We start from the raw sequence: 21,734 nt of genomic DNA, 5'->3' as shown, positions 1-21,734 counted from the left end.
GTTAGCTTGAATTACAAATATAGACAGATGGAATTATACTATTTTTGCCCGTTTACTGCTCTATTTTGTTGGGAGATTTCATTCAAATAGAGGGTGGTTGCCATTAGACAGTCAACATTTGCCACAAAGCGATATCTGAGCTACCAGAGTTATTTCCTGTTCTAAATGTAGGGAACTATTCTCTATTCAGTGAGTGGTGGTAATTGGCAAATGAGGACTTTGTATCTGTGGCTGATGTCGCAGGGCTTTATTCAGCCAAAATATAAATTAAGTAGATTTGACTGTAGAGGCTCCAGTAACACTTTCTTCATGCTGGTTTAGAGTTATATGGCCCTTTCATACATGCACAGTCATCCCACATCTATGACTACGGAAACTCAGTTCTATAAATGATGTACCATGGACTGAACTGAATATTCTGTAATGGTAGAATCCACCCAGCATAGATGGTGCACACAAGGCCACTGGAGTCCCCATGCCAACCTATTCTCAGGAGGGTGCTGTTGGGTAAGCCAGGGGAGGAGCCACTGGATCCACATGTACCCAAATCTGAAGTGGCATTAGAACCCTCACATAGGAAGTGCTATGAGTCAGCAGTTGTTATTACAGCCTGTGAACAAAGAGTAGCTACACAAGGGCTACTTCATAGCCTGAAGCCCCATGGCCTTCACAGTGTGGGAGTGGGGAGGGTCTGAATTTTGTCAATAGTTTTCTGAACAAGCTCCAAAATGGAGGAGCGTTGATAAATGGGGGGTGGGGTAGGTTTGGACTAATCTCTACTAAGAGGCCTCAAAGCAGGGCACAGAATCTGTGGGGTTGGGGCTGTCATTTTGTTCTGTGTTTGTATAGTACCTAGCACAATGGCATCCTGGTCCTTGACTAGGGCTCCTAGGTGCTACAGTATTTTTCTTATTATTATATTTTATTATTTTATTATAATAATAATAATAAAAAAGGAGGATCATATAAATGAAGGACCAGCACACGGAAACTCACTGAGACAATGATCGTCACCTCTTACCTTCCAATTAGCACAAGGAAACACAATTCCCAGTGTAAATAATCCTAGCATGGGCCCCCCACACATGCCGTGAATGCTGAGTGAAGCCTGTTGAAACAATGCACAGGAGACATTTTTCAGGGCTAATCAATGTCACTTGATATATCCACAGTCTCATTCTTATCACACCTTTTTAATGGTCTCATTCTGACGCATGCAGAGCTCTGATTTCTGCTTTGTAACATTTTAATGGCAAATTACAAAATGCATCAAATTCTGATGTCAGTATATTGTTCAAGAAGAAACATTGTGATTGGTGTTTTACCTTTCCAATGATAAAGTTTTTGCAGTGATTGCCCTTGTTATTTTTGTTACTGGTCACAGAAGTTAATTTAACACTAAGGTGGCAGTGGCAATACTGGATATTAATATTAAGCTGGCACTGCATGTCAGAAAGGACTCAGACGTGCTCCCGTTTACTTTGATTGTTTAGGATTGCGCTCAACAAGCAGATTTCTTCACTCAATGGATTATGTGAAGCACTCATCCTGCCAGGAGTGCTTACTATTATCATTATTTATAGTCTGTTTATTCTTTATACAACACCATTTGTATTTCACAGAAAATATGATTTAATAGAAAAGAGAACAAACAGGGTACAAGATCAATTTTCTTTCGTTGTAGAGCTCAGTGAGTCTCTGGATATTTAAATACCTGGACAACTCCTCCCAGAAGTGATGCTGCCACAGCCATGGAAGTACACAGCACTCCAAATACTATACCTGAAAGAGATTAATGCTTAATATTAGCAGCAGTTACAAGTGCATCAGTGATCAGTGGTATGGACTTCCTCAAATTGCTCTGCAACTCCAAGATTGTTTTTTTTATTGGGTTTATTGTTCTTTCCCATCATCTGAAAGATCAGGCAGAATGAAGGAATTTGCATTGTGGGCTTTGATGTTTAAAGGGGACCATATTTTATTGAACTATTCAACATCAGATCCTGTTATCTCTTTACCAAAGCAGCATTAAATAGTTAGCATTAATTTAGAAATCCCGTCTCTGTGCAAAAAAGGAAGGAAGTTCGCGAAAAAATAGTCTTCTCCAGTGTTTTCAGTTGGTTCAGTTTTTGCATCTGACTGTATAATTGGTTTCAGTTCATCCTAGCCACTGTCCTATCTCCTGCACTAGCATGGCAACGCTCTCACGCATTGCTCTGTGTGGCACTCACCTGGGTGTTCTTCGTGAGGATGTTTAAAGTAACGGCAGCAGCAAAGCTAAAACTGAGGTCACAGGCAGACAAATGGACAGAGATGAAGGGTCTGAGCGTGATTGGGGTCTTACCCTATATATGAACTTAAGGAAAATCTGTAGGAGAGCAGCAATATCCATATAAATATTCTAAAGATATTTTTAAAATTCAACACATTATGTAAAGGATGCACTGTCAGAAACTTGATTTTTTTTATATATCAACTATTTAAAAATATCAAGCTGACAGTGACCCTCTAAGAGAGATAAGGTGGACGAGGTAATAGCCTTTATTGGACCAAATTCTGTTGGTGAAAGAGACAAGCTTTCAAGCTACACCAAGCTCAAAAGCTGACCTGAAGAAGAGCTCTGTGTAAGCTTGAAAGTTTGTCTCTTTCACCCACAGAAAATAAAATAAAAGATACTATGTCACCCACCTTATGTCTCTAATATCCTGAGACCAACACAGCTACAATCACGCTGCACAGTGATCCTCTAAGACAGGCTAGAAATGATTTATAGCTGCCATTCTGTGGGTATCACAAATGAGTTTTCCTTGAGCTTCCCCAGTGCTTTCAACATTAAAACTTTATTGAACTTTTTAAAGGAGTCTGACACAGTCCCTTGTTCATACATATAAATGCAGGCTTTCATCCTACAAATAATTAAGCACATGTATAACTTTACTCATATAGCATTCACATTAAGAGAACAACCCCCTCTGGCCTCAATCCTGTAAAGTTACACGAGTGCTAAAATTCGAGCACATGAGTAGTACCATAGGCATCAATATTGAATACTCCACAAGAGTATTCACTTTTGTTCTCATAATGTGAATTTTTCATCATGCAACATGAAGCAAAAACTGAAAACTTCTAACACTGTAAGAGGCAGTATCTTAGAATCAGAGAATCATAGGACTGGAAGGGACGTCGAGAGGTCATCTAGTCCAGACCCCTGCACTCATGGCAGGACTAAGTATTATCTAGACTGTCCCTGACAGGTGTTTGGCCAACCTGCTCTTAAAAATCTCCAACGATGGAGATTCCACAACCTCCCTAGGCAATTTATTCCAGTGCTTAACCACCCTGACAGGAAGTTTTTCCTAATGTCCAACCCAAACCTCCCTTGCTGCAAATTAGGCCCATTGTTCCTTCTCCTATCCTCAGAGGTTAAGAAGAACAATTCTTCTCCCTCCTCCTTGTAACAACCTTTTATGTCCTGGAAAACTGTTATCATGTCCCCTCTCAGTCTTCTCTTTTCCAGACTCTTGAAGGACTGTGAGCAGAGAATAGGTTAGCAAGGAATTCAGCATTATTAGATTATTCAAAAACTCGATGCAATACTAAGTTCTGCATTTTACTTCAGAAAGAAAACAAGGGCGCTGCAGAAGTCATATACACCTATTTATTAAGTTACAGTCTTAGTTACTCCATATTTACTAACACCTTATAAGCTAGTGATATCAGGACCTCATTGCATAAATACCATGAGCATTCAAAAACTTCTATTTTGTGTTGATGTATAAAGAAACAAAGGGGTCTTGACTAGAGAAGAAGGGTTAAACAATACTTTTGGCATTATGATAAATATGCATAAGTAGAAGATCCATCTACTGTACCTACATAAGCCTTTGCTGACCCAGGTGCTCATTTTTTCAGAGAGATTTGAAAAACGGTACTTGACAAAATCCTCAAATGTTACTGTTGCTAGAGCATTTATGCTTGCAGCCACAGTGCTGTAAAAACAAACATTTTACAATAATGTACAATTGTGATCATATTAACAGAAATAACTCCTAAATAACATTATGCTGATCTAAAATGTGCTGGCCAAAATATTAACAGATGAATCATATTGTTTATGATCTACCTTGAACATTTCTTGAAAAGACTGGCTGATTGGCAATTATTTCTTTGTTTTATATATGAATAGTCATTAAGCTGTCATTCTGTGGGTATCACTTGATATAACTGATTAAATGACTGCAGAGTTTAAGCCCCACAACTGGGACTTATTGAGACTAGAAAAATCATGAGCACAAGCTCCTAGTCTCAGACTGGACCAGTCAGAGATGAGGACATTGGAACCATTCCCATTCCTGCTGCAATCATGAGGGGCCTTTCACTTATGCCGCTTTCGGTGCTCACTCAGAACAAGATAGAAGTACCTACTTAATACACACGGTACCAAATCCTCCACTTGCCAAAACTGCATAGACCTTTTCCATGTTCTCAAAAAAGTCAAACAAGAACATCGGTATGTTAGACTCCAAAGGGCATGAAATAAATAGTGCTGGTACCATATTTTTCTGGAAAGCATCATAACGAATTAAGACCAATTTGGCAAAATTCTCCAAAGAATGGTTCATTTCACGCTATCTAATACATCCATCTATTCTCAGACCATAATGCCCGCAACTATAATAGCTACTCCTTTCACATACTCTGTGTCAAATAAGAACCATAATTACTCAAGGCATAATTTTGACAGCCTTGCTCATGCTGAGTAGGACTTTACTTAGCAAGTAATCCAGGGGAAATTGTTGTTATAGGTATAGCAGCAGAAGTATGTTAGGTTCTTTATTCTTTCATCAGTTATACCCAGGCAAACCCATTGGTGTTAGGCTGCACAAAATAGTTACTAAAATAATAATACAAATTAAAATCATATTCAGTTACAACTCCCTCCACAAATGCTATCATTCATTTCATTGTTGTATTGTATAACACCAGTAATGTGCAGAGTGGTTGGTTCCACACTCAGTTAGACCCATGCTACCCTACTGAGGTCAATTTTCACAAAATAATGACTTAAATACATGGTGGACATAGAAAATGTGTTTTGAGAGTTACTTTTACCAATGGATTTTTTCTTCAAGTGGGGAAGAATGTGAGCTCTTAATAGGCAAGGACCTCACTGAGTTATCCTGGTGTAAATCCACTGACTTCAGTTGCTCTGGATTCACACTACAACTGATCAGAATCTGTCCCAATGAGATTACTTGGGTGTAATTTATGCCTACAGGTAGGATAATTCACATCCTTTTCTTAAGGCACTACAATTAATTGAGTATACTTATTGTACATCTGAGAATATCAATTCTATTGGCTCACCTAATCCAAGACATGGAATGGAATTGGTTTCATATGAAGCAAGACCATTGTGATCCTGACATGACTGTGCAGGGAAGAGAAGCATGAATGTGGTAATTCTCAGATGGCTTTTATGAGTTTGAGTCTGTGGCAAGTCTGCCTGCTGCCAGTCTGGACTTCAACCTTCCATCTCTTTCTCACTTTCCTTTGAACACTGATGTTGTAGTTGCTACTGCCTACAAGCCAATTACTACTATCCAGTTCTCAGCACAGCCTCAGGGAGAATGATTTCTCCAGACAGATTTTTTTTTCTACTTTGACAGTGTATTTATTTTATTTTCATAGTGGTTTTATGTTGAGCCAGACACACTGTTGTGGCCTCCATTTGGTTTCCTAATTGTACAATTGTACCAGTCAAGTCAAATAAAAGGGATTGAAATCTTCATGGCTGCATTAGCTCAGGAGGCTGAGCTTCATTTAAAGAGGACATTGATATTTGGCCGATCTTTCCGCTCCCTTGTTGGTGTTAATAATGTGGTTCCTGAATGCGTTTGAAGGGGATAGGAAAATGTAACTGCCAAAGCATACTCAGACTCTAGCATGAGTCTGATATAGAAAGACAAACCACTGCAGCATTTCTTAGCTGGGCCAAGGGAAAGAGAAATTCTGCTGCATTTTCATGTTCAGCATTTTGATCAGGGTTTGGTTCTTTGATGGACTGTCAGTTTTGCCAACGTTTGCATAGTCAAGGCAGTATGTGCAATGGCACATACTAGACAAAACACAATTTCAGACACAGACCTGAGGGTTCCGCTGAATGCGCATGCAACAAATAGTCCGGGGAGTCCTGGCATTGTGGAAAATATGTCCATAACAAAATAAGGCATCAGCTAGGAGAAAACACACACACACCGAACAAGAGAGGGTGTTAACTGGGACATTTTCTGGACTCTGCAGATGCAGTCGCTACTTCTGACCACATTGCAATACAAAAGTGAGGCGTTCAACAGAAATCCTCATTCAGCCACCTCAATTCTAACTGAATTCAAATGATAAACCAAAAAAATAAATTAAAAAAAAGAGAGAAGCCTTTAAGTCATACTGAACCAATACAAAAGTGAGGTAGTATTTGACTATGGCATAAATTTAAAAACCTAAAATTCATACATGGCACAGGAAAAATTAACAGCATTGTCATATTGTAGAGCCTGGTTCAGCAAGGCACCTGTCAGGATGTAGACATATGAACAGTCCCATTGACTTTGCACATGCTTAAGTGCCTTCTTGAATCAGGGTCTAATGGTTATCTTTTCATTTACACCATTAATCTGATTCTATACCTGATCAGGTGCTGAAATGAAACCAGCAGTCCAAGGATCGCAGTTCTTAAAATGGGCATACATCACCAAGCCTGAAAAGACTGCACACACTAGGATTACCCAGAGTCCAACTAAATTAAGGTACAGTGCACTGAAAAGAGAGAGAGCGAGAGAGACCTTTTTATGTCTAATTCAACACAAATATGGCAAGGTCATTACTGGCTACCCAAGTTCTCCTACATTTCAGAAACTCCACTGAAAATAAATGATACCATCTCTTCATTTCTTGGCTTGTGTGAATGTTGATATTTTTGGGGAGCACCAATATTTTGAAAAAGTAAGGTATTCACTATATTTAAGGACAAATGTAAATGAGTGAATTGTTTTTGGTGCAGCTTCAAGGAGCAGATTTACAATGAACCACAATTCTGATGTTATAAGCCAAACTGACGAGAATCTCTCTATGGCCATCCTTACATATAAGCCTTTAAAAACTGATTTAATTTCTCAAAAGTTGTTGAAGTTATGCATTGAAGTCAGATGGGATATTATTTTGTACTGAATCTGGCCCATTTATAATTTCACCACATAAATGAATCAGTATTCCCCATCAGCAAATATTTGAGGTACACCTGGATGACAGCATTTCACTCTTGGGATTTTCTGTCTATAGTTTAGAAATGTTGTATTCCTGTGAGGTCTTATATAATCTGTATTGCATTTTGACATTGTCCTTCACTGACTTCCTAGCCATTGCCAAATCTAATTCAAAATTACACTCCTGAATTTCAAAACTCTCTAGGGATCCTGATACAAAAGACCTCTCTGACTTCTTAGCCATCTATCCTTCCCTCCTCCAGTCTTGGTCTCCCAAGACTCTTCACAGTCAGTGGTCACACTTTCACTTGGCCAGCCCCATCCCTCTGAACTCTCTCTCCACCTCCCACGGAGACACTGTGTTACATTGTTTTTCCTTTTAATCATATCTTAAAACTTTATTTTCTTCCCAGCCCTTGAAGGAGCATTTTGAGATCACGTGTATTAAGGAGACACAAAATGTATAAGAAAGTGGCAGTGAATAACAACATAGACATGGTATTGTGTACAGCCCTGGATCCCCACCTGTGCTGTAATAGGTTTTCTGTCCCCAGGGTGAATTTGCATTGAATAACACTATGTTACTTTAAAGGAAATTCTCCCCCCTCCCTCCGCCCCAGCTCCCCTTCTTGTTGAACAGATGGGATTTTAGGTCTCTATAAAAATATGCTGTCTTGATTGTATTACCATGTGTGTCATAGGTAGGGATGCGTGAACTAATTTTGGACAAAATAAGAATCAGTCTGAATATGTGGCTGTTGCCAAAACAAAACCTAAATCTTTTTATGGCCTGAGAGAGGTTTGAATAAGTTTCCCTTCTCTCCCCTTTTTCTTATGAATGGTAATTGGTCTGAAAGCCCCTTCTGCTGAGTTCTGCTCCTGCTGCTACATGTAAATCTTGCATGTCCCAGGACTTGGTATTTGAGACATGGGGTGTACTTTTGGAATCACTGCTCTAGAATGTGAGAGACCCTGGTGCTGCTGCTTCATTTAATTTCTCCTGAAGCAAGTTGTCCAGAGAGGACTATGGAACGTCCTCCAAATGGAATTCCCGTCATGGAAGGAGGATCCTGCAGCCTGCTGCCAAACATACTTCTCTCCTTCCACTGCTGGAAAAAAATCCATAAAGCAGATCTTTGAAGATAAGCATTTTATTTTAATCAGGGAGGGATTGTTACATGTAGAGCTGTGGGAGTAATTTGCAACAAGTAATTTATGTAATGAATTTAGGCTTTCTGATTTTGGAATGTCTAGAAGTACATTGTGGTTTCTTTAAATGTCTTTGTTCAGAATTATTTGAAGAAGAAGATCTGTTCAAAGTCCTTATTCTCTGGGTTGGGTTGATGAATATTTGACATTTGAGAGATCTGAGCTGTGTTGTTCAGTTGTGACAGGTTAAGTAAGGTCACATGGTATTTGTTCTGTTCCATACTGAATAAGTGTGTAGGCATTTGTACAAATACCTGTTCATATGAATTTAACATTTAGCTTGAATGAATGACCATGGGTGTGATTTTGAAATTCACTTCCTACAAATTTTTGTCAGGAAAACTCAGTCTTTTACATCTTCACAGAAAATGAACATCAAAATGACTATGATCAAAATTAATTCATTTACAAAGTCAAACATTTGAGCAAAACCCTTTTTTGCATTATTTAACCAGCTCTAGGCACTTGGGAGTAAAGCAAGTTCATGAAGATATTTGAATCTTTTGATATGTTGCACGTCTTGTTCTGTACGTACTAGTTCTGTTTTTAATGACAGTTTGAGATATTTATACATTAAAAAGGTTTTCCATTTTTTTCAAGAATACCGTAGATACCAATTGTCATGTACTTCTGTACCAGATATGGAGTGGTCACAGAGCTTCCTTTTGAGCAAGATACACACCATATATATTTATCATTACATCCTTTAATGCTCTGCCAGGTATGGCTGAGATTTGTTTAAATATAAGGCATTTTTACACACACTGCCAGCTAATGGCTGAACTTGTAATACAATTTAGCATTCCATTACACCAGTGTGAACTTCTTAATAGGATATACAAACCCCACTTTTGAAGATTCACTTTGAGGCAGGTTTTCCAAAGTTTAAACAGTTTCTTACTCCATGAATAGTCCCAAAGAGCATCAGGACTACTCAATACAACTCTGTGAATAAAGGTTTCAGAATCTCGCCCTTAGATGTTTAAATCTCTGTTAAGTTGCCCATACCAGGCTCCCTGTGTATATTTGAAAAATTATTAGTATAGTCCCATAGAAGAAGAGTTAGAAATAAATTACGTCTGATTATGAGAATAGTTTAGGTTCATTCTTGATACTAGACAACTTACAGTTTAGCTTGCTTTTCTGATTTGCAGGAAATGCATCTCTGTATTGTGGACTGATTAACTCCATAGATTCCTAACCACGTAAAGGTTCCCCCAACTGTGATTGTCCAAAAGGTGTGTCGCCTTAAAGGATCTACATCAAAGCTACAAGACAGAGAGGAAAGTAATTCAGCTCCACTTGATTAAACCCAACATTCAGGCACAATAGAGATATGCCTGAACCAAAGGTCTAGTTTCTAACACCCCTGAGCTTTGAGGAATATCAAAAGATCTGAATCTGCAGTTAGGACGCTTGTCTAAATCAGACATGTACTGAGTAGCTAATGCTCAGCCCAAATTCATCATTAAACAGCAAAGCTTGTGTGTGTTTACTCTGCTAAAAAGAATATCTAATCATTGTGTTATAACTCAGATATACGGAGACTTATAAGTGTGAGAAAGTTAGCCTTATATTTACTGGCCTTGCACCAGTCACTAGTTATAACAACCACACAAGTAAGTGGTTGCCCCCACCCCCCGCCTCCCCTCCGGAACAGACTAATGGTCCATCTCATTTGGTATCCTGTTCCCAGCAGGGGACAATGCCACATACTTTACTTCAGACATAAAAGCTCTATAATCCACCTAATTACTATAGTCATACTATCACCATATATTAGCCCAGGAAGATAAATGTCTTCCAGAGTTAAACTAGCAATTAGCTTATGCCTTAAGTTTCATCACCCTTGTAATTTTATTTTAATAAATATAACTACAGTTAATCTTATTTTTATTTGTACAACTCCCTTTCCTTTACAGCTCTGTTAATTTCTGATCCAAGAACGGCTGTTGATAAAATAGTACACTTTGCTTTTTTTTTATAAAAGCACCATTGTCGCTGCTGCTCGTTTCTAAACAGCCGCCAATGGGAGGCCAATTCACCACAGCAGGCACCAGTCTTGTGGCAGCAGGATTAGCTACAGTGGCAAGTGTATTTAAAATAATGTGGTATTTTTAAAGATGGGGAATGTTAAGATGTGCGAAAAGGGGGTGGGGAATATCCTAGAAAAAGGTCCATGGGGAGATAAACATAAGGGCTGAAATTCTGGCCCTTCTGAAGTCACTGGCAAAACTCCCATTGATTTCAGTGCAGCCAGGATTTTACCCAAACACATTAGGAAAGAAAGGAATGAGAGTTCTTTATGGAACTGATAGAACATCCCAAGAGCTGGATGACTTGGCTAAAGCTTGAATACTTAAAGCAGTGGTTCTCAACCAGGAGCATGCGTACCCTTGGGGATACACAGTGGTCTTCCATGGGGTGCGTCAACTCATCAAGATCATTGTTTCTCAACTTGGGGGTCACGATTCCCAAGGGGATCGCTGGATGGGTTTAGGGAGGTCACAAGTGCAGGACCAGCAAGCAGGGCAATTGCCCGTGGTCCTGCAAAGCTATTATATGCTTCAGCTCCAGGAGGCGGGGCTCGGGTTTCAGATGCCTGAAGAGGGGTACGGTAGTTGGGAAAGGCTGAGAACCACTGACTTAAAGCACGCTACCTCCTAAAGCATAGTCAATCTGCAATACTTTTATTGAGGAATAAGAACCACTCATTGTCACAGAAATTAACTCTTAATAATTATTAATGTTTAAATGCAGCTTAATGCCAGTAGGGTTTTATCTGAAATGTGAAAAAAACATAATGAGAATTACAGGCAGAGTTTATGTTGTGCTTACTCAAATACTGCTAGGCGCGATCCATTGTTGGCATTCTCCCAGATGTTGGTAAGTCCTCCATTCTGAATAGTTCCTTGAATCAGAACCGTTAAGAAACCAATCACCATGACAACCAGTTGAAATGCATCTGTCCAGACAACAGCTTTTAATCCTCCCTAAAACAATAAGAAGTTGTATATTTGCATTTTCTTGTTGTTGTTGGCATCACAGTAGAGCTTAGAGTCCCCAAGTCAGCTCAGGGCCTTGTGTTAGGTGCTGTACATGTGGGGCCAGATTTTCAGTTAGACACAGTAGGCATGTGCCTAGGGGCACCAGTGCTCTGGTAGTGCCTTACCTCTCTAAAACTCTGTGCAACATGAAGGTCAGCTGTAGGCGGGAAGGGGGGCTGAAGAAGCTATGCCTAGGAGCGCGTAAGGTGTAAATCCTACTCTGTGTACGTGCACATAGTCAGAAACCGTTCCTGCCCTAAACAGTTTACATTCTACTTCTCGGACAAAGGATGTATTATTTTACAGATTGGGAACTGAAGTACAGAGAGATTAAGTGACTTGTTCAAGATCACACACACACAAGTGTGTGGCAGAGCCAGGAACTGAACCCTAGAATCCCAGTACAGTGCCTTAACCACAGGACTATTTTTCCTCCCCTGTTTTGTGTTAAGATAGTAGAAAACTCCATGATGTGGAAACTGAAACTAAACTGGCAAATTTCCTTTTTTTTAATAGTCATTTCATATTCTGGATATCATGGACTAGCATAATATTGTGGGAGGGGTTTTCATTTTCAGCAGTGGATGGGAATATTAATTTTTGAAAATTGTTATTGAAATAAAAATAATAATGGAAACATTTCTATTAAATTGTGTAAATCCCTACACCACAAAGTCCACATTTTAGGCCTCAGGTTATGGGCAATGGCTTTTTTAATTATTTTGAGTTTGGAAAGAAAATGATTAATCTTCTTAATTAGAGTGTATCCCTGATTTGTGTGCAAATTGCATCCCTAATTAAAGAGATTGACTATCCGCTATGTAAAGTGGCTGCCAGCTCATGGCAGTAGCCATTTTAGGCTCTGCCTCTTGCCACCAACCCTCACTCCATCATCAATTCTTCCACCCACTAAAAGTTATATCCCTCCTCCAGCCCTGGAGTCCCTCTGGCTTCGGCTTCATGCTTAATTGTCAAATGTTATCCTGGTAGTCCTGGTCCCAGACATCCCACCCACTGACTTTCCCCCAATGACTGATTCCCTTTCCTTACAAGCTCTCAGTATTCAGGCTCAGACAGAGACTAACATTTTCAAAAGTGCCCAAGTGGCTTAGGAGCTTAAGCTCCATTTTCAAAAATACATTAAGAATCAATGGGACTTAAGCACCTAAATTGCATAAGTGTTACCCTTGATATCCACAGGAAGCTGGTGATCACTGTCTACTGCACAATGAATCCTCAAAGAGTAAGTGTATCTGCTCCCATACAAATCCTCATGGATGTTCTCATGATACTTTCACTCAAAATTGAAGCTCTTTATAAGGCCTGGGATCAGTGGGGTGTGTTCATCTCAGGTTCTATCCCTACACTTTTGCTGGAGTTATTCCAAGAATGAATTTGTCCCCTTACCATTTATAAATTATAGACTGAGAAACATAGTCAGGGAGATCATTATCTTCTTCCCAGAAGCTTTAGTATGGCAGGAAAGTTTATCACTTCCTTCTCTGAACTGAAAAGTCTTGGCCTTGGCCTTAAGCTATCTGATTTAAACCTTGAGAATTCAGAGATGAAGGGATGAAGATATAAAGCTGTTTGCTTATTCCCATAAAACGTACAAAAATAGATGTGATATTTGAAAGATTGTTAGCTTGCCAAATGTTTCTATGTTTACTAATACAAACTTCAGTCATTCTAGCTATAATTAGAAACCCTGTTCCTATTACTTCTTATCTGAGTAGTGTTAGCCTTTGTCATCTGTATTTAAACCTTTCTACTGTGTTAGTTACATACCAGAGTGCAGTAGAAAGTGCAGACAATTCCTGTTGCAAATACAGAGCCCCAGAGATTAAATCCAGTCACTGTAAAACCAAAGAAAATCAAATTGGTAGTAAAACAACAGGTGCAGTTCATCAGAATAACTCGGATCCTTTTACTCCAGCAGGATAGGAGTATTTATTAACTTTAATATTTGTTTCCTATTAGGCGCTCCTCTACAAGATAAGGGTTTCTTGACTCTGATGCGTATTGTTTTGTACCATTGCTTTCATTTTGCTGCCTTCTTGCAAATTGTGATTAATTGCATTTCATTTGTGTGAGAGTAATCATTAAGTTGAATAATGTTGTAAGGCCAAATCAAAACTATTTCTGTGAGACATGTGGAAGATCTCGCAGTTGATAGAATTAAATATGTAATTGTTCTAGAGCAATGATTTCTTAGTTCTCCTTTTGTCCAGATTTCGTGAGTAATAAAATTTGCCTTGATGAAATTTTTTTCCTTTGCAATTAATAATATCAACTAAAGTACCAAGTGCTTTAGAGACTCCAATGATTCAAAGAGGGAGAAGAAAATTCTGCTGTCAGATATGTATGCAGGACTCCCATTGATGTAACTAGAACTGAAGTAATTCAAGTGAATTTAACATCAAAACTGTAGGGCCCATAGTGAATTTAGGTAGGCTGAAACTCCCTGTTCGTAGTGAAGTAGAATAAAAATACCAAATTGTTTCATTGCTCAGTGCACAAATTGCAATTCTGTGTAGAATGAAGCCTCACCTACAGGGGCAATCCAGGTCCCACTCATGCAGCTGAAGCAGTCCTAGGAACAGCATTAATTGGTTCCACCTTGCAGGGTATGAATTTGGGGGTAACTCATACCCACATAAAACAGAGTCTAGTTCCACTGGGGAATGAGTTGGAGGGGACTGGGACAGGCCAATATGGAGTCAAATGATGCACCACTGCATGGGTCCTCTGACATTCCCCAACTCCTATCCTCTCTTTATGGACACACTGGGCTGAAGTAGCCTCTTATGGCACCACTCCGTGGCCTGTGTGGGAGGATTCCTTTCCTTTCATGGAGATAGCCAATACACAACACACTTAACAAACTGAGCGATGAGTCCCTGATTTACAAATGGTTTTAGCACAAAAAGTGAAGAACATAGTATTCAGTTGTAGCTACAGGGGAAACAGGGATTGGAGTTACACTGGAATTTGAAAGAGAGATGTTACAAAAAACTTTATAGGAACTTTATCATCATTCAGGACCTCGGTTTTAAATCTTCCCTGAAACATGCCATGATCAGCAGCATAGAGCCACTTAGAGCTATGCAAGGGCATTGGAGAATTGCCACCTGCTGTATCAGAGACACCACAATCTTACTCTTCAGCCTTCCTGCTGGGAGTTAGACAACTGAAATACTTCTAGATAGAGAGATCTCCGTTTTATCCCCTAGAGATCAGTGCGCCGTTGGAAGGGGAAGAAAGAATCAAAGTACACAGTACAGTGTTGGATCATCACCCTGTACTGAGCACTTTGCCAAGATATTGAGAAACTGTTCAGCACTCACCTCCTCAAGTTACTCGTTAGTATAAACTAAAATAGAGCAGGTAAACGACAGACTCCTGTTGGCGTACTGACACAAGAGGGGGGCGGGCGAGCTAGCAGATGTAGAGCTACTAAAATGAAGGTACAGAACCTTTTATAAAGCATTTTGTTTTTAATCTGTCTGCTTCAGTTATCCTGCTTATGTTGTGACACGGTTGATTGGTGTAGCCATGTGCTTTGGGCTGGAAACTCACCTTGGTTAAGAGCCAATGCCGGAGCATAAACCACTACTCCAGTATAAAGAATCTGAAGGAGAAAAAAGGTCATGAAGAATATACTTGGAAAAACAGCTGATTGGTTTCTGATTAGAGAGGAGCTCAAAGCTAACCATCAGATCCAAAGGCCCCCAAATATGGTGAAACGTGGATGAGGTTCTAAACTGTAAGGCTTTCTGTCCCTAATCTCTACAAAATCAAACTTCATTTTCTTTTTAAACTCTGTACTTATGGATACATCAACAATATCTATCTAGCTGTTTTTGATACACCTATCAGTGTGGTGTTTAGGTGCCATGAAATATTAATCAGATAGAGAAAGTCATATCTGGAGATGCAAAACCATAACAACACAATGACACAGAAATAGCCTAGCCTAGCCTACTCATGTTGAACCTGGGTGACTGTTAATATCTGACAGAGTCCACAGAACCCTTTCCGTAACTGGCTACTTTTTTGCTAACTGAACAATTCTAAGCACAAATAATGACACTGCGGAGGGAAAAGAAAAGAGAAGTAAAATACTGAACTGCATTGCTAAGGCTGCTAACATTAAATGAGTAGAATTTGTTTGGAAAACAGTCTCCTGAGAAGGAAACATGTATACCTTCCACGCATCTTTTCCTATATGTTCAGTTAAAATAATTTGCTGCTATGAATAGTTTTAAATCGTTGATATAATTGTATCTCTACCTTGGCTCTCACACTGACTCGCTGTGTTGATCTTGGACAAATCACTAATTTCTCTTTGTCTGAGCTTCCCCATCTGTGATACGGGGATGTTACTATTTATTCACCTCCCTCATGGACGCAGGGGGGAGAAGCTGTGGGGACTAGTGAGTCAATGTTTATAAGGTTGTTAGTAATATACAGCACTCTATAAATGATAAGTATTATTATTAAGGTATTATTCCCCTGAGTTGTTCTCTTTGCTCTGATTAGAGGTCAGCCTTCACAGAAACAGTATAGATTTGAAAAAATATTACAGCTTTACTGAAATTCTCCCCTACCCCTTGCACTGACTGATTTTACATAGGCTTTTTTTGGTTGGGAGTAAGCAAGGTTATTGGGTTGAAGTAGCTGCCACTTATTGCTCCTACTAAGCAACTGGAGGCAATGTATCCGATATGCACAGATTACATGGCCTGCACTCCCAACAGCTTCCTCGGTGCATTCGTTTAGGAGCCATGTTTACAAGACACAGGAAATTCAATAGCCATGGTGTATTGGTTGTTTGGCCCACCATCCCTGCACAGCTTCTCTCTACTGCCCACAGTGTGCAGAGAACCTTGCACCTTGGTGAATTTCACCCTTCGCTGGTAATTCAGTGACATTCAGGGACTGTGTTTTGATGCTTGCTTTTGAAAACCTACATAAATTCATTGTAAGTGCCTTAGTTTCATTTTCTCATCTGCCTGTTGGATTACTAAAAAGTGGGAAGGCATCTTAAAGAGGTTAATTTAGTTTTGTAAAAAGTACTTAACTAATCCTCAATCCTATAACAGAGGCACTGTTCTAAATATAGCCGAGAATCCTAGAGTGTACCTTCGGAGAGAAAATACCAGATGGCAAGCTGCTCAGCTGCAGTTATGGTCTTTGTCCTCCTTCATAGCCACAGCTGTATTGTATATGCATTGGTTTGTATTCATGTGATGCACATATGGTTGTGGATGATTTAGAATCCTGAATATGTACATGCACTGGGTCTTCTTGTTAAAGAAAAAAAAAAACAATCGCCTTTAGCCTTCTTCCCGAATGAGCTGAGACAACTACCAGAGGGATTCTCAGGTGGCTATTTAAGCCAGATGAATTGCCACTTTGTGCAATCAGAGTGGTTCAAAGGGGTCAGAGCATGATCCAGAATCTACCTACTTATCTCAACCAAATCACACCAATTATCTTTTGGAAAATTTAGTTTGAGTGATTGTTTTTATGAGCTTGTGTTACAAATCTTTCAAAGAAAAATAAAGGTGGCCACCCAAAAAACTTCAGAGATCAAAAATAGTCTTTTAAAACAACCACTTCTCTAAAGGGCCGGCTCCAAGCAGGTGTCTGGGGCAGCATTCAGAATGGGGTGGCAGTCCGTGTCCCGCAGCGGCAATTCGGCGGCAGCTCTTGGGCCGGCAAAATTGGTAGAGCCGCCCCTGCTTCTCTAACTGCCAAACAGCAGAATCAAGTTTGTCTGCTGGAAATGTGCAGAAGGGATGATTGCTGTAACAAAAGGGGCCATGTGCTAGAAATGCACCTCCTTCGGCTACATAGAGATGTGGTGTTAAGTTGATCACAAAGATGATTTTAGTCTGTTTTACTGACTACACAAAGAAGTGGACTTGAAAGTGACTTACTGTCCTTTGAGAGAAAGTAGATGGGGGAAAAAAACCCTCTTGAGATTGGAGCAAGAATGGCTGAACCATGTGGGTGCACAATTGTGTCCACCGGGAGGTCAAAGTGATGGCGCTGGGGGCAGCAGCCATAAAGAATTTTATTTTTAAACAGGAAGGAGCTGGAAGGGTGAAAGCAGTGGGGTGCTCAAGGTGAAGAGATAGGAGTGTCCTGGTGAGGGTGGGTATTGGCAGGAGCTTGCTGGAGGGGAGATTCCAGGCCGGAATTTAAATAAACTCGTGCCTTCAAGGGATCTTCACAACTGCTCTACAACTGTCAGGCCAGTGCTGTGTGAAGAGGAGGAACAAGCAATAAGATAAAAAGTTTTAATGAGAGAATGTGTTCAGTTGGCTAAGCAACTACACCGTTGAACTACAAGGGCCTCATGTTCTTCTGGTGAAAGGGGTCATGTGGCTTCATAGTTCCTCAGAGCAAAGGATTGGGTGCCAGGAGACATTTAGAGTCCAATCCCAGGTGAGCCTCTCTGATTCACTACAGTACCTCCGTAGGGTTGCCAATCCTCCAGGATTGTCCTGGAGTCTCCAGGAAGTAAAAATGAATCTTTAATTAAAGACTGTCATGTGATGAAACCTCCAGGAATACGTCCAACCAAAATTAGCACCCCTATACCTCAGGGAACTCACTCATCCTCTGAGCCTTAGTCTATAAGCCCACTGGAAAATAAAGAAAACAAAAACAAAACAAAACAGGACCTCACTGCAAACAGATGCTTCATCTGAGCTGAGCTTTTCTAGGTAAATATATTACAGAAAACCCGGTTATGCACACAAAGGCATTTCTTACCGTCTGCACTATGTAGATCAGTGTTGCAGCAAAGCGAACAGACTTGTTAAATCTTAACTCCAAATACTGGGGGAAATGAAAAGTACAATTAGTGAAAAGCATCTGTGACATTTGGGCCAGATTATGATACACTTATTAGCACTGAATAGCACTTTACTCCACAAGTAGTCCCACTGACTTTACTAACACTGCTATCATCACTAATGAACAGGATAGCATGATCTTTGCAGCCATAGAAAATTACATTTTAAGAAGCTTCATAATTAATCTAAAGTATCTAAGTATCATAATCAAAAGTATCTAAAATAATGTGTTGGGTGGAACTGAACTATCCATTACCTGATAGTACCTGTTATGTTGGGAGTCCTTGGAAAAATCCAGAGGCAAATCAGAAAAGGAAAAACTGCTTTATTTTGATTCTTCATCCAGCTACATGAGGGGGGAGAGTTGGGGACATCTGCAAGCTAACTAGGAAAAACTTGATTGGGTTCTATAGAAATCTACTCACTCGAATCATCAGGATAAACTCCAACTGCCTGATTAAGGATACCACTGCCCTTAGCAATATCTGAGTACCCATCCATACTTTCCAGGGGATTACATACCATATAGAATGCTCCCCAGCACACATTATTTACAGAAGATTCCGAGGACTTTCTGTCCTTTAGAAATCTTAATGCAGAGATACTTGAGTAGCTTCTCTGTTACTCTTAAGCTTGTCATCTTTATTTGCATTCATTGAGACAAACTCTTCTCTCAGTTACACTGAAGTGATCCCAAGGATTGCAATTGAATTGCAATGATGAAACGGGGAGGAAAATTTGACTCTGATCTTTTATTATCCCAATATATTTGGGAAAGTGCTCTTGTTTACTTTGCTTCTGGTGACCGGGACAGATTTCCCATCTGAACTTTTCCTAACCTAGCCATGAAACGTTTCAAAATGCCTATGCATAGTTTTTCAAATGGAGTTTTTCCCTTGTTTTTAAACCTCTGTGGCTGTGTACAAACATTCCCATTACCTTGGTTTGATTGAGTAGCCCATGAGGCTTTTTTTCACCCACTCCTTAGGTAACTGAATCTTTCTGTAGTGAAGAACAGGACCATGTCTCATGACCTCTATTAAGTCCGCTGACTATTGAATACCTTACTTGTCCAAAATTTGTCCGGTGTCCCCAGTGACATCTAGATAATTGAGGTTGTGCACTGTGCTCTCAGTAATAACACCACAGTGACAATTGATTTTCACAGCTGCTGAGCAATCATACCAGGAATTGGCTTCTTTCAGGGAGGCATGCCTGGCAAAAATTTCAGAAGCAGCTCGGAAATTGCACAGGGAGCAAAAAACTGGTGTTATCCAACTCCCTCAGATACATCTACAAGTCCCTTAATGTTTCCTGACCTAATCACTGGATATGTGCCCAGATCCATCCCCCTCAACCTGCAAATTTTGGTAGTGGTCAAAATCTGAACCCAGATCCACACTCAGTAAATGCCCCTAGATTTACAAGGACTGAGCTAAAATCCCAGATCAGACAACCCTGAATTTAGTAGTTTGGGGGGGGGGCAGAAATGGAATTTAGTGGTTTGAGCCTCTCTTTAATACCGACTCATGAATAGCATTTTCTTTCCTGTTTATGGAGACTATGTCTACAGTATAGCTGGGAGTGAGATTTGCAGCTTATTAGATGTACCCATGCTAGCTTTGCTCTAGCCAGCTCACCAAAAATAGCAGTGCTGACACTGTGGTTCAGGTTTCAGGGCAGCCTGGACCAGTGGGCCTGAGCCTCTCCCCACGTCACCAGCTATCTACTTGCTTGTGCAGCCAGTGCTAAAGTACACACCATGGTGTCCTCACTGATGTTTTTAGTGAGCTAGCTAGAGTACAGATAGCACAAGTACATCTACGTGACCTGCAAACCATACCCTGACTGCAGTGTAGACGTAGCCTAACCACATTTGTACTGCTCTCCTCACGCAATATCTTTCTTATTTGCATTTACTGACTTTAACCTACTTTTGTACTACTGTATTAAGCAACGTGGTGAGCTCCCTAGTCTGCCTAGTACAATGGGCTCTTAATCCTGGATTGGTACCCTAAACATAAGTGCAATGCAAATAAATAATTATTATTATAATGCTATTCAATGCCAAAGTATAAATAAATACCCTGTGATTTTGAACTATTCCAAAAGACAGGTTTTACCATAGAATTGGGTTAGAAATGTCTGTATACATAATAGACTGGTTAGTGTCAATTTTACTTACCTCGTAAGTGCTTGTAATCCCAGATCTGTAGAACACAGGTAGGAAAAGTTCAGAAGTAAAGATGATGACAAACATATATGAAATAAAGAAAACAATGAAGGGCGCTCCATAGCGATATACCTCTGCTGGTGTTCCCAGAACAGTCACTGCAGACATGAAACTAGCTGTAAGGGACAATGCCACTGGTCCGCATGTCATCTGCTTTCCACCTACTAAAAATTGCTTTGAAGTTACATTTTTCCTCTCCTTAATTGCAAAAAAAACGCCAATGCCAGAAGAAATTAGAAAGAGTGCAGCAAAAACAACGTAGTCCCACGCCACAAAGTTTTTAATGTCGGGAGCTATGAACTTGGACATAGTGCCGGCTGGATAATTCGCCGATATCTAGGTGGGTTTTTTTGTTTTGTTTTTCTAAATCGGATTCACAGAAGCAATTAGCTCCTTCCTAAAAAGAGAGATGTTTCCAAAGCTTATCAGTGCTAAAAATTAAAAAAAGCAGGAAAAGTATGATCCAAAGTCCAGCTATCAGCTTTTGATCCAGTTCATTCAAAAGCATTACAAAACAAATTGGTTTAGATAGAGTTTTAAAGGAACTATGTACATCTGTACCCTGGCCCTATCAATGTTCTTGTCAGTCTACTAATCAAGTATGTACCAAGGAAGCATTCAGGCTCTCTGAGAAATAAATAACTAATGGAAACAAGATAAAAAGAGTGTGAATCTATCTGTCAAGTTTTTATTTAAGGTTAAACATTACTCAGACACATTGGCTAGATACAGATTTTTTACTGCTCAGCGGTTTTTAAATAAAATGAGGGCAGTAAAAAATCATTTAAGGGTGGAAAAAGGAAGGAGGATGTCTGGGAACACATAAGTGCACTGAGTGGTACATGGGCTCTATTTTCAAAAAGCTGCTTCTGAGACATGGCTAAAATCTGCCCTTGTGCACTAAAGGGAGAGCACAGAGTTATTCTTAGGCAAATAGGAGATTTTAAAGTGTGTTCTCTTATGGAGACTCCAGAAGTTGTTCTATAGCTGGCCTGTGCCATTAGAGATGTGGCCTTCTATATTCATGTGTATTTATCACATTCAACCCCAGCGAGCTGGTTTCAGTTCCCAGGTTCGAGAATTGGAGCTCTTGGCTTGGTGTTTTAAATGTTGG

At 39.9% G+C, this 21,734-nt stretch overlaps 1 protein-coding gene across 1 annotated transcript in view; it reads right to left on the bottom strand.

The window, feature by feature from the left end:
• The window catches only part of SLC5A12 (solute carrier family 5 member 12), a 28,112-nt gene extending 6,856 nt beyond the window's left edge, over positions 1–21,256 (bottom strand). The window contains exons 1-11 of the mRNA XM_037901507.2: positions 20,573–21,256; positions 18,305–18,370; positions 15,098–15,149; positions 13,307–13,374; positions 11,310–11,464; positions 9,599–9,739; positions 6,687–6,816; positions 6,148–6,236; positions 3,877–3,989; positions 1,715–1,782; positions 1,022–1,108 (exon numbers count right to left, since the gene is read on the bottom strand). Of these exons, the coding sequence (XP_037757435.1) occupies positions 1,022–1,108; positions 1,715–1,782; positions 3,877–3,989; positions 6,148–6,236; positions 6,687–6,816; positions 9,599–9,739; positions 11,310–11,464; positions 13,307–13,374; positions 15,098–15,149; positions 18,305–18,370; positions 20,573–20,929 (1,326 nt within the window). The 5' untranslated portion in view covers positions 20,930–21,256. The remainder of the gene's footprint in view (positions 1–1,021; positions 1,109–1,714; positions 1,783–3,876; positions 3,990–6,147; positions 6,237–6,686; positions 6,817–9,598; positions 9,740–11,309; positions 11,465–13,306; positions 13,375–15,097; positions 15,150–18,304; positions 18,371–20,572) is intronic.
• Positions 21,257–21,734: the final 478 nt, after the last annotated feature.

This window comes from Chelonia mydas, chromosome 6, assembly GCF_015237465.2.
Source record: "Chelonia mydas isolate rCheMyd1 chromosome 6, rCheMyd1.pri.v2, whole genome shotgun sequence".
In the NCBI taxonomy this organism is placed as follows: Eukaryota; Metazoa; Chordata; order Testudines; family Cheloniidae; genus Chelonia; species Chelonia mydas.
Note: the sequence above shows the minus strand (reverse complement) of the source record. Positions and strands in the feature narration are given on the sequence as shown.